The sequence below is a fragment of the Crocodylus porosus genome, unplaced genomic scaffold (genome assembly GCF_001723895.1).
Source record: "Crocodylus porosus isolate Cpor-Errol unplaced genomic scaffold, CroPor_comp1, whole genome shotgun sequence".
Classification (NCBI taxonomy): Eukaryota; Metazoa; Chordata; order Crocodylia; family Crocodylidae; genus Crocodylus; species Crocodylus porosus.
In genome coordinates, this window is record NW_017728947.1 from 49,554,798 (window position 1) to 49,567,620 (window position 12,823).

Consider the following 12,823-nt stretch of genomic DNA (forward strand, 5'->3'; position numbering starts at 1 on the left):
CCCAAAAAAAACCCCTCCCAGGGCCACTGTCGCCTGCCCCAAGTGCAACCCCCACATGCCAGGAGCACAGCCCCAAGTGCAGCCTCCATGCCCAGAAAGAGCCTGGCACAGGTGCAGCCTGCAGATGAAGCTCCCCACCTCCTACCCCCCAGACAGATCCAGGGCACATACATCCCCCCACACCCTCCCAAGGTGTGCACAGCAGTGGGAGCCACTGCACCCGTCACAGACGAGCCGTGGCTCTATCCCGTGCCCCACCCCACCCCAGCTGGGCAGTGCCTGCCCCTGCCCCACTGCCTTCCTCACCACAGGGGTGCTGATCTGCTCCCCTCTCCATCTACCACAATAGACTTACCAGCTACACAGAGATTAACTGGAAATCAGATTGGTATCAGTTGATATGTCATCTCCTTAAAAATCAGCTATTGATATCAGCTCCCAAAACCTATCAGTGCACCCCTAATTAAGACATTACTCTTCCAAAACAGTAATACTGAAAACTTGTCTCAGAGGCACAAGAAGTGCCACTAGTTTAGACAATCAAAGGAGAATAAACAAAGGAATAGCCAAGGTGAAGGCCCTGAGTGAAACTTTTCCTATTTGCTGGCATTTCTTAAACACATCCCTGCATGCAGACAAGGATAACATTCCTCATAATCCATATTGCAACTGATTTATTGATCACAGTGTGGACAGTAAATACTTCTTCCAATAGAGCAGAGCATAGAAGAAAGACCATCGTACCCTGCATATTATTAATGATATGATACCATGCATGGATGAACCAAGTAAACAGATAATGGCAATCTCCACCATGCCACAGCACACAGAAAAGCCTGTCTACAACATTTTTCATGATGATCAGACGTATCTAAAAGTTTCTCCCATGATTTCAACCACAGTACAAAAGTTATACTCAGCTTTATGAACTGAGCCAGAACTGATGAGTCATCCCTGTGCACCCACAGGATCTGCAAGAGGTATACTCTAACCACGCAGACTTACTGGATAGAAGTTAACATTCCTATCTCTTCCCCTACTTTTGGGTGACAGATTGAGATCAGAAGCACAGACTCAGATGGCCATGTAAAACCATCAAATAGCCTCTCCTTGTATAAAAACACTGATTTTTTTAAGGTGTATTGACAGCAGGGATCAATGGTGTTCTGGCATCTTTCATCAGAAGCCTGGGAAAGTTTATTCAGCTGTTTATGTAAACAGGAAGTGACAATGCAGACCTCCACATGCTCTACCAATGAGTCTTAATCATGCCCTGAATGGAGCCATCTGTAGAATGGCTGGGTGATGATATGATTTCCACTTCTATTCATTACTTTTTCCCTGTGCCAAGGCTATCAGCAAAAGGGTCAATGTGTCAAGCTAACACCAGAAACCTGGAACACTTATTTAGACTACTATTTTGTATAGACCCTCAGAGAGCAGCAAATTTCATTCTTGGTACCCTTGGGCTGTATTTGAACTACTTACCTAGAAATAAAGTTTCTATTCTCAGCATCTTTTTTATTTATGGAATGTTTTAAATTGCTGGGACAGATGTTCTGAGTGACAGTCAGTTTTATTTGGAAATTTCGGGAAAAAGACATTCTATACATGAAATACACATAGATTTGACAATTGTGGGAAGTCTTCTGAAAGCTGCAGTTTTGAAGATGGGATTTCAGACTTAGTTTGATGCTTTAAAAATAAAGTAGGGAGGAATTTCTTTTGGATTCAAGAATTGAAAAGAAAATATCTCCTGATGAACACACAGGTCTGAGTCACAATATTCAGGCTCTCTCTCATTCTGTCCCACTGCGTGACCTTGATCATGTGCTTAACCTCTGTGCTTTAGTCCTACTTTCTAAAAAGAAGATAGTGACTTTTGTGAAGTGCTTTAATATCTTGGCTGAGATGCATCTGGAAAGAACATCCCATAATGCATTGCAAAGAAAGCCACACTTTGCTGAAACAGTCAAACAAGCGCTAGTATCCCCTGCTGCCTCTCTGCAGCACCACTTAACTGGCATTATTCCTCGAGCTGTGTTTGCATCTTGAAGGCTGATGTACAAATAGAGAAATAAACAAAAGCAGCCATGCTAATTTCAATATTCCAGTAGAAACAGAGAAGGGGTAGAAGTCAGGAGTGGTAAGTAGCAATTTTTAATTCCTTATTCTGGGTAAATTCTGAGCCTCTTTGGAACAAGATGCAGTACACAAAGAGAAACCACATCTCTTCACATACCAGACCAAAACATCCATCCTGACTTTTCTCCTAAGGAGACAATGGATTATGTTCTCCCTTCCATGTGCAGACATAAGTTGTATTAAAGCTGTTGTTGTTAACCAATGGGCACATTCATCCAAATGAAAGAAAAAGTGGAAGCTGGCAAAGTAGATTTCAAGTCTGACCTACTGCAGATGAGCCAGAAGTAGCTTGGCAGCAGAACTTTAACATGTCTCCAAAATGTAGCCCAAACTCAAAAAATGATGCCCATAAAAGATTAGGCTTGCTTTATAACATAGTTTACAAAGCAACCAAAGCAGTCATCTGTCAGGTGAAAGCTACTTAAAATGGGCATCAGTGTTACAGAGCGCTTTTCCTCTTCTCACCAGATATGTATCCAAGAAAGTCAAGTTTCAAAAAGTTAAGACAATGGAATGGGGAAGGAAAATGTAGGGGAGAAATGGAGCTTTCCTATATGGGAAGTAAAAATAAGGAATGGTGTCTACCCTGTTTACTAAGGAGCATGGAGGGTGGTTAAAATCTATTTTGCAGGCTCCAAATGAACAGCCAACATATTCAGGACTGGACAGCTCCTGGAACCTGTAAATTCAGGCCCCCTTCAAGATGGAATTATATTCCCAAAGAAGTCAAAATCCAATCTTCTCAAAACCTTTACAGGGCACAGAATAACACTCCTATTCTGAAAGACAGTCTCTCCAGTACTTACCAACTATGCTTCCAAAGAAAAGATTTGCCAATATTCTAAACCAGGACAATGTGGGAAGGAGGGGAGGATGGTCAATGGTCCTGGGACCGGACATGACACAGGGCCCCAATCCTGACAAAAGGGACTGGGCAGAGGCAGTGCAGGACCCACTCCCAGGACACAGTGGTCAGATGAGCCCACATAGGGCCCAATCCGGGCACACAGGCCCCATCCTGGTGTGTGGGGTCCAATCTGGCCCACAAACTGGCCCTGCACCATCATCTGGCCCACAGGGCTGGAGAGGTTTAAGTTTCTAAACCTCTTAAATTTTTAAAAGAGCCCACAGTACTTACAAAGAGCCACACTACTTACTCAAATATGAATTCTTCCTAAAGGTGCAATCTTCACAAAATCATGTATGTATCACTGAGTGAAGAAAATATCACAGATTTGCAATAAAGTCACCAATCTGACTTATGTCTTTGATGCCAAATACTTCTGGGAATAAGCATTTTATTTACATATCCAGACAGCAGAGTACACATGCAAGCAAATTCTTAACATAACCAGCAACCCTAATTCACACCATACAAAGAACAGTTTCTATTTGGATAGATAAGTTAGAAAATAAGCACACAAGCTTCTATAAACAGTAAGTGCCAAGGCTTTATCTGCATTACCACTCTTACAGTTTTTTATACATCTAAACTGGAGGGAAACAAATAAAAGCTGCTTACTTGAAACAAACCAAAACTCCTTGCCCAACATTTTGCTTGTTTTACAGCTGTGTTACTACTGTCTGCTGTTCTTGCTGGGTTACAACAGAAATTCCCTTCCCTGGCATTTCCCTACTCCTTCTGAAGATATCCTTAGCACTTCCAGTCTTTAATGGAATTTTTCTCAGCAGGACCATGTGCCATGGCTAAACACTGGGTGCATCTACACAAGATGCTTACTGAGCAGTAGCCTAATAACACTGCCCAGTAGCATGCCAGTCAAAAACTGTGCTAATATGCTACTGCACAGTGTTATTAGACTACTGTGCAGTAAACATTACAAAAAAACCCTGTGTACTGCACAGTAACTGTAGTTACTGAACATTTAGTACTTCGTTAAGCAAGTACTAAGCTAAATGTGCAGTAACTACTATGTATTAATGAATTCTTAGCCTCTCTGCTCTCAGCGATGACACTTAAATGTTCCACTGTCCATAGCCTTGCTCAAATATCCCCACTCTGTCCTTCTCTTTTTCTCACATGTTGCTTTCTTCCAAAAGAGAGGGTGGATTGTAACAACATACACAGCAAACTCCTTAGCTTGAATAACTTAATCTACAGTGGAATAGAAGTTAAACACCATTGATTTATTTTGACAGGAAACATTTATTCTTGCTGTTCACAATATGGATGGTATCTAACTGGGTCCAGTTAGACTATGACATTTTGCTTTTCTGTCCCTCTAGCTAGGTAGCTGTCCATGCATGGTTGAGGTGCTTCCATTCTTGTATATCTAGAAATGCTTTAAGTATATTTTAGACTGAGCAAATTAAAGGTAAAGCAAAAAGGCATGTGGGGGGGGGGAAGAGTCTATGCTTTTTATGCTCTTTTGAACTTTTGAATTGTCATAAGTGTTTTGCAAATATTGAGTGATGAAGTTTCATTGGCTTATAACACAAGGAAACAATGATGGGTTTTTTTCCCCTTTTTAATTGGGGAAAACCATCACCAAAGAAAAAAAAAAAAGATTAGTAAGCACCAGGCTAAAAACATGAAATACATGCTAAACATGTCCACCAAGACAAGGGAATATTTTTACTATAAAAATTAAAATTGTCTACCTTAGAAGAGAGAGAAAAATGGGGGGACAATAGCAATATATAAAATAATCAACAGTAGAGAAGACAAATTAAGAAATTCTTTTCTCCATGTCTCAAAACACTGGACCAAGGGCAAATTCAGGGCAATTTGTTTGGTGACAATAATAAAAAACAAAACACTTTGTCATACAATTATTAATTTAGCTGTATAACTCATTACTATGGCATTTCACGTAGGCAAAAAAAGAAAGAGTCCAAAATGGATTCTTTATAAAGAGACCATCTAGTGTTATAGTTGATGTTAACAAATCCTGGAAGAAACATTCCAAGCTTAAACCTAAAACTAACTATGAAGTACTCTTTGCTGCAGCATTAGCATGAGGAAGAGCAGCAACACTACAAAAGAGCTGCAAAGCATTGCTAATTCCAGCATGAGCAGCACTCAAACTTCTGCACACATCCCTCAAAAGACATGCTAGCTCAAGTTTAAATTAAAGCAGCCCTAAATTCAAGTTAGAAACCTGAAAGTGCAGGAGAATCATAAGCAATACTCAAAATTATGCTTAAACTAATACTGCAGTCGAAGTTAGCCCTGATGAGGTATCAGGAAACTTGAGGCTGAGGGCAGTTTTTCCCACAGTTGTCAAATCTGATGCAACACTGGACTAAATGGAATACAGGTTTGATTCAGTATAGCAATGTTTACCCAAAATTTATTTAATCTGAGGAACATTTCCCTTAGGTTTAACTAGACTCATTATCCTAACAATGAGAGGAAGGGTTCATTGGCATTTTAAGTTCAGTGGGACTTTTCTACACACTGCTATAGACCGAAGTAACAATAAATATTCACTTAAGTTGGCATAACTATAGTATACACATTAAATTACCTTAAAGTACTACCGAAACACACCACACTCCAAGCCTCAAACTATTGGAGGATTTTGCAAATTTACTGCATGCAGCCAACTTCATAGACACATGCAAAGCAAAGCTGTTCACACATTCCCTCTGGAAAATGATTCTATATTCTATAACAGATTTATTGCCATCTTGACAAGAACTAAACTTCCTTGTAACGCTTGATCTGGGAATTGCATTAGAAGATACAGTGGTTCACAAAGGATCTTAGACTGATACTTCCCTCCGAAACCCCATCTCAATATGCTGACCTCTCAAAGTATAGTACTTACTGTTGCTGGACTTGAGGTCACGGTGGATAACAGGAACAATTGCTTCATCGTGCAAGTAGTTCATTCCTCTGGCAATCTGGACAGCCCAGTTCACTAGTATGTCTGGGGGAATCCTTTTACCTGACAGCACCCTATTTAGTGACCCTCCACGGGCAAATTCCATGATCAAGCAGAGGTTGGGCTCCCTCAGACACACCCCCCTGAGGGCAATGATGTTGGGATGCTTTAACATGGCAAAGAGCTTGGCTTCTTGGCGGACATTCTCAATGGTCACACTGATGTCCTCATCAGGGTCATAGCGAGCTGCCTTGACAGCAACCTCATCGCCTCCCCAAATAGCTCGATAGACTTTTCCAAAGCCTCCGATCCCAATGATTTCTTCCAAAACCAGCTCTGAGAAGTCAATCTCCAGTACTAGAAAAAGTGTGTGGGGGAGAGAGGGAGAGGGAGAGAGAGAGAGAGAGAGAAAGAGAAGGGAAAAAAATACATTTTAAAATTATTGGGAAAGATTATTGAGCCTCCACCAGAACTGCATTATAAAAATCTGTGATGCCTAATGACACCCTTACAAAATAAGTAAACCCATATTAGAAGCCATAAATGAAGTGTTCATTAGATTCACCCCTAAACAATCTGAATGAGAAGACAGCTTTGTGTATCCTTGCTGCTAACTAAGAAACCATCAAGGGTTTGGCAATTTCTTTTTCAGAACCATTTTGTACACTTTGGTGAAAGTATATTCCATTTTCATATGAGTTTCACTGGACTTCACCTGAGAAGTGTGTGATACACTGCTGGTAAGATATCTACATTATATCATAGGATACAGTCTATTTGTTGATGTCAATTACATATCATGAGTGGCAGGGGCAGAGAGAGGGCAAAGGTTACATATTCCTGTCACATATTGGGGACCTAATATACATTGATATAACACTGACTTGTAAGGTGAAAAACAAATGAAAAAAAAAGCTCTTTTTCTTGCATTTGATCATTGAGCCCGTTTACTTTTCAATTGCCACAGATGTGATTTCATTCCTGTTAGACTCCAGTTTGCTCTCCCACAATTCCATAGTTTTGCAAGGCTGTCTTGTACGTCAGCAAAATTGTCAACCAAGTTCTGATATTACTCAGGATTAAGTGACAAACAGATATATTTACACTATGCAGAGTTGGTAATGGGAAAAGTTATGTTTGGATGAATACTTAGCAAAACTTTAACAGAAATAATTTAAAAAAGCAGACAGAAATAATTAGAAAAGCAGTGTGTCATAATTTTTAAGTTTACCTAATACCTTAAATTTTATAAACTACCTCAGTAGACTGGTGGTTACATGGGATTGCCCAATAATTCACAGATTCCCAAAACTTAATTTAGCAGATAAACCAGCATCTGGAGCCCAAGAGGTGGTGGGGTGAGGGGGGGGAGGCCGGGGGAAGAAGAAGCCACTACAACAATGCACAGTTTATGCTTATAGATGGTCAAAAGGAGTGTTGCATGATGGCTAGTATATTGTATATTAAACAAAAAACCCTATACACATCATGTACCTGTGAACATGCCTTGACTTCACCTGCTCTGCACTACTGGTGGGTCCCATTCCCAGTAGGACTCAACTGATGCTATCTACCCACAGCTATACAGATTACCAATTATTGCTATAAAGAAAGTAAAGGATTTAAAAAGACATATGTATTATAGAGCATTAACGTTTTCCAGTATTTGAAATTCCACATCAGAAAACTTCAGAGGAAATGGAATACCAAGTTTGCCATTAACTAACTTGAGTCAAATCCTTTTCCTTAGATCCACTGTAGAAAAGAAAGCAGACCTGCTCTTAGTGGGCATGTATTCACAACCCTGCATTATTCTAGGCTGGTCCAGCAGCAGCTAGGTACACAAAACTAAATTCAAAAGAAATTGACCACAGAGTGGAGGGGTAGGAGGACCTGAGGAAAGAAAACATAACTAAAATTTTGTTTATAGAGGTTCCTACCTGAAAAGGTCCCAAAGCTGGATGGAGTTCAGGCAGTAGCACAATCATATGAGGCTAGTAAGAACTTCCCCTGATCCCCATAACTGCAAGCACTTCCACATGTTAGCTCTAAGTTTAGTGACTATCAAGTGAAACTAGAATTTTAAAAGCCCAGAAATTAGATTTGTTTTCAGTTTGGCTTGACTTAAGTCTGTCAAAAAACTAATTAACAGAACATGGATTAGATACAACCATAATACAAATATGCTGCAAACTTCCTCAGCAAAGTTCTGCCAATGCACCAGAAACAATGCTCCCAACTCTTGCATACAAGATCTTCTTCCTACTGTCCTTCTCACCCCATGCAACCTTCTAGTTTGCTTCCTGCAACTTTGCCAAAAGATGATGGAAGGATTCTTCACAGTCCAGAAAAATAAAGGCTTGAAGAGAAAGCCCAAGCTATATTTGTCTATCACTGCAAAGGTGTAGATCAAGGATTGCCCACAGACCACATACCCCAAGGAAGTACCTTGTGGCCCCAAGCTCCTAGTCTGGATGCCACTTCCCCCACTGTTCCAGCAGCTGCTACCACTTGAGTCTCTGGGGTCCCCATTCCTCCTCCAGCTTAGGCTTCCTGCAACCATTCCTAGGAACCACACTGTAGGGCTGAAGGAGCCTGTGGTAAGGTGGCTCAGGGGGACTTTACATGGCATAGTGCAGCACGGGGGCACCGTCACAGTACAACAGGGTGCCCACCATGCAGCATGGCAGAAGGAATCATGTGGTACAGCAGCACTGGCATGCTGAATCAGTGGGGGAAGTTGCCATTGACATAAGGCCCCCAGCCACTCAGATATTGAAAAGCACTTGTGTAGACCATCTCTACCTAGCAACCCTTTAAAACAGGATGAGGAAACTGGAGTTTACAGGGTCTTTCTTATAATCACAGAGAGGTTATCATAGTTCTGAAATGGTAATGGCTCTGTGATATTCTAGCACTGACTTACATGCAAGTAAAAAAGCCATAGTTTTGTATCCTGACGCTTCTAAATTAAATCAAGCATACAACAAGGGGAAAAAAAACACTGATCAGGGCCTATGTTATCACTACAAGCATGCAAGATGTGCTTCTAATAGCCATGCAGTAGCTCACTACTACCCTGGCACTTCTTCCTGAAAGAAAATCCAAAACAAAATAGTTGCCCTCTACCACCACTTTTTTACAACTGAAATTCCAGGAAAGGCATAACGTTCCCATAGCCCAATTTAATGAGAGAAAGCCAAACAAAAATATACAGTACCAGTAGATATGGTACTATAACATCAGCTTTACAGAATCAAAAGTTCAGCTTACTGAAAGTGCTAGTGGTGATACTGATGGTAGGATTTTTTCATAAGTGATTTGGTTGATGGGTTCAAAACAGCTGGAGAAAGGAATAATTCATTCAAACTGGCTCTGATATTAACTGGTCAAAGAAACTGATCAGGCAATTTGGATACCAACATATACTTCTACGTTCCAATAAAAAAGATGGTTCTGACCCATGGGTGCTGAATGGACAGCTCCTCAAGGAATGCATTTTATTTGATTAGCAGGAGTGAAGGGAAAAAATTCCTGCAGTTCTACCTTCATTTAAAAAACAAAAACAAAAAAACCCCACACTCTCCATGTCCATGTATTCTACATAACACACACAAAAAAAGAGAAAATACACAAGCAAGATAGAAGACACTACTATGGACAAGAGGCAGACAGCAGCTATTAAAAAAAATCTAGAGTTTGACAGATTCTCTGCAAGGGCGTGAAAAGACAGAAACTGCCACATTTGTATCGTGTTTCATTCTGAGAACAGAGATAACCTTTGGAAGAAATTAGCCAAAAAAGGAAAATCATGTTTGACTAGATGTTCATCTTTCACAATGACACTTAAAAAGACCACTGGGTTGGTTTTAATTAGCACACATCACTGAACAAGTGAATAAAAGCTACTCATGAAAGAAACTTTGCTAGAGGTACTAACATAACTTTTAATTTAATATTTAGCTTGATGGAGATACATTCTAGCTAACTGTAAAAGTGAAGTGAAACATTAGCACCTTTTAACCATATATAATTCCCAAGGCAGTAAGAGAATTAAAACAGAAATAAATTAAAATGAAGTTGATGAAAGAGATATTGATTCCTACCGGGGTTGGTAACACATAATAGAGCCTGCAAGTCACTGGTTTAAACTCAGCCCAGACCAACAGTGACAGACTAGTTATACCACCTGATGTATGTTTATTACCCTATGTAAAACCAACTGGTTGGTTCAACTCCTAATGGATAATGGTTCATAGGACTGAAACCAGCACCTATGTTGACAGCTATCAAGAACAACACCATAAAGTAAGGGAAAGAATAGTTCAGGTTCTGAGCTCACTTCTTTAGGCAGTTTCTCCAAATTAAGATTGAAGCACAAAGGTCACGTGGTAGAGGATACTGCCTACTACTGTCCAGGCTATTCCAACTAAAATAAGCTCTCTTTACTTATTTGCCTATTGATAATGTTGCCACTCCATGTTCCCAACACAAGAGAGTTCACTATTCACATAGCAACATAAGTGGACGTAGAATATCACAGAACATTTCCCAGAGTTCCCAAAGAGCCCAGGACCTCTGTGGCACAAACTCAGCAAGGAAGTGGCACAGACACGGACAAAGGCAACCAGATAATTAACTCTCTGGATACCCATACAATGCCAGCAACACCAAAGGGAAATGATTACCTTCTAACACAGGAGTCTAAAGGAAAACTTCTATCACAGTGAACCTTCAAACCTAATTCAAAGGTAGCTACTGTTCTCACAAATGATCCCACGCAGCCTGATCAAATTGCATCACTTCCTGGTAGTAAGCTACTGCAGCATAAAAAAAATCTAATACCCAGAAACAAATCTTGGCCCAACATCAGCAAGTGTAAAGAGACTCCAGATAGCAATGGCAATGAAGTGGTGTTATATAAATGGATGGACATGATTCAGAGCTACTGAAAGGAGTATATTCCACAACAGCTCTCTGGGCACCAGCATGCACAGTAAGAGGAGAGGAGTTGGAGATCCATTGCTACATAAATTTCCATTAAAAAAAAAAGGGGGGTACTGATTAGGGCACCAGGACTTTTGCAGCATCTCAGAAGCAGAAATGGCTCTAGGACCTGGAAAGGGCTTCTCTCTCTGGAATCTCCCTCAAACACACATAACATACTACTTACTGCATGGTTTTTCCTCCACCCTTGACAAGAAGACTAAGCCAGTGTCTCAGGAGATGAAAGCAGAGTCACTCAGCTTTCAGGATCTGAACAGTGTTAGCCCTTTCATGCTAATAAAGCCTGGACTCTCCCATAGGCAAAAGGAAGCAGTATTTAATCCCACCTACGTGCTTTTGGGTACACATGGGCATAATGAAAGTCATTTTGTTATCCTCTTTGAAGGTGCATGCCTGCCTATAATAGCAGATGCAACACAGCTCTTATTCCTTTTCTACAGAACAGTCTCACACATGCAAGACTTTCCTCAACCAAAAGTAGGTTTTTAAAAAGAACATTCTATTGCTAGCTTTGATTTCTGACCATGAACTAAAAGCCAGGGAGAACAGCAGACACATGACCTGGCAGCAACATTCTGGAATATTTTGCTTTTCACAGCTGGAGCCAGCAGTTAATTGGTTGAGAGAGGCTGAAATGGCTTTACACTACAAAGTCAATAAAGGCCACAAACCTGCAGTGAGATCTATACCAGCACCTTCAAAGTGCCATTCAAGTCAACGAGCTTCCAAAGGGCCACAAGGCAGGGGCCCTTACATAACTGGACCCAAGCAACTGACTTCAACAGTAGCGTGGTAGGTTTTTAGGGCAGAATGTGATCTTAGGCATGTCAAGTGATAAAAAGTAGGTTGGTAACACAAGTCAGCACAGACAAACACTTCACTGTTAACACTTTTAAAGTCAGGTGGGATGAAAGACCCAATGGAGCAAGCATTAACAGTGCACTAACATTTCCAGTATGAATTAACTGGTGTGCTCCCAGTGCTCCCCCACCTGGGGCATGCTGGCAGAAACACCCACGGGGCCTGCAAAGCCCTGTGCCTTTACTCATGACACATCAATGTATCCTGTTCTTGACATGAGTTGCCAGAGCAAAAGCTGAGGGACACGGAAGCTAATTCACAGGCACTGTAGCAATCTAGGCTATTCCCACCAAAGCAAGCTCTTCCTTTACTCATCTGCCTATTTATAACATTGTCAATACAAGAGACAGAACTGGAGGATGAGGTGGAGAAGGAAGCAGAGTGCCTGGGGCAAAAAGGAAGGTGAGGTGGGATGCAGGGGGCAGTGGGGATGGCCTAGCAGCTCCAGGGATGGAAGGAGCAGTGGGGGCAGCCCGGGAGCCATGGTACCCACCACCAATTATCCCGCTGGCTCTGCACCGCTGAGATCCCCAGTGCAATTATTGCTGGGTGCCAGCGACAGGCCGAATCCCAGCTCCGATGCCCCCAGGAGCCTAAGGTCACCCCAAGATCACCCCTGTGACCTGGAGGCACCCGAGCCAAGAGCCGAGGTGGGGAGGAGGGGATCAGGGCAGAGGGAGACCCCCCCCCCAACCCCTTACGCTGGATGGCAGGGGGCGGCGGGTAGCGGGGCCGCAGCTCCGGGTCGGCGCCGTGGCGGTGGAGGCTGCTGCTGCTCACGTAGTTACTGGGGAAGATGCCGACGCGCTGGTCGATCTGGCCCGTCCACCAGCCCTCGTCGCCGGACACGTGCGAGTCCCGGGACAGCACCTGCACCACGTCGCCCGGCCGCAGGCTCAGCTCGTCCTCGCCGCACGCCTCGTACTCGAACACGGCCGTCCACAGCGGCCCCGCGCCGC

At 42.1% G+C, this 12,823-nt stretch overlaps 1 protein-coding gene across 1 annotated transcript in view; it reads right to left on the minus strand.

Annotated features, from left to right (window-relative positions):
* Positions 1 to 12,821, minus strand: part of MAP3K9 (mitogen-activated protein kinase kinase kinase 9) — a gene marked incomplete at its 5' end in the record, with an annotated part of 109,542 nt that extends 96,721 nt beyond the window's left edge. The window contains 2 exons of the mRNA XM_019551036.1: positions 5,940 to 6,353; positions 12,566 to 12,821. Of these exons, the coding sequence (XP_019406581.1) occupies positions 5,940 to 6,353; positions 12,566 to 12,821 (670 nt within the window). The remainder of the gene's footprint in view (positions 1 to 5,939; positions 6,354 to 12,565) is intronic.
* Between the last annotated feature and the right edge of the window lie 2 nt (positions 12,822 to 12,823).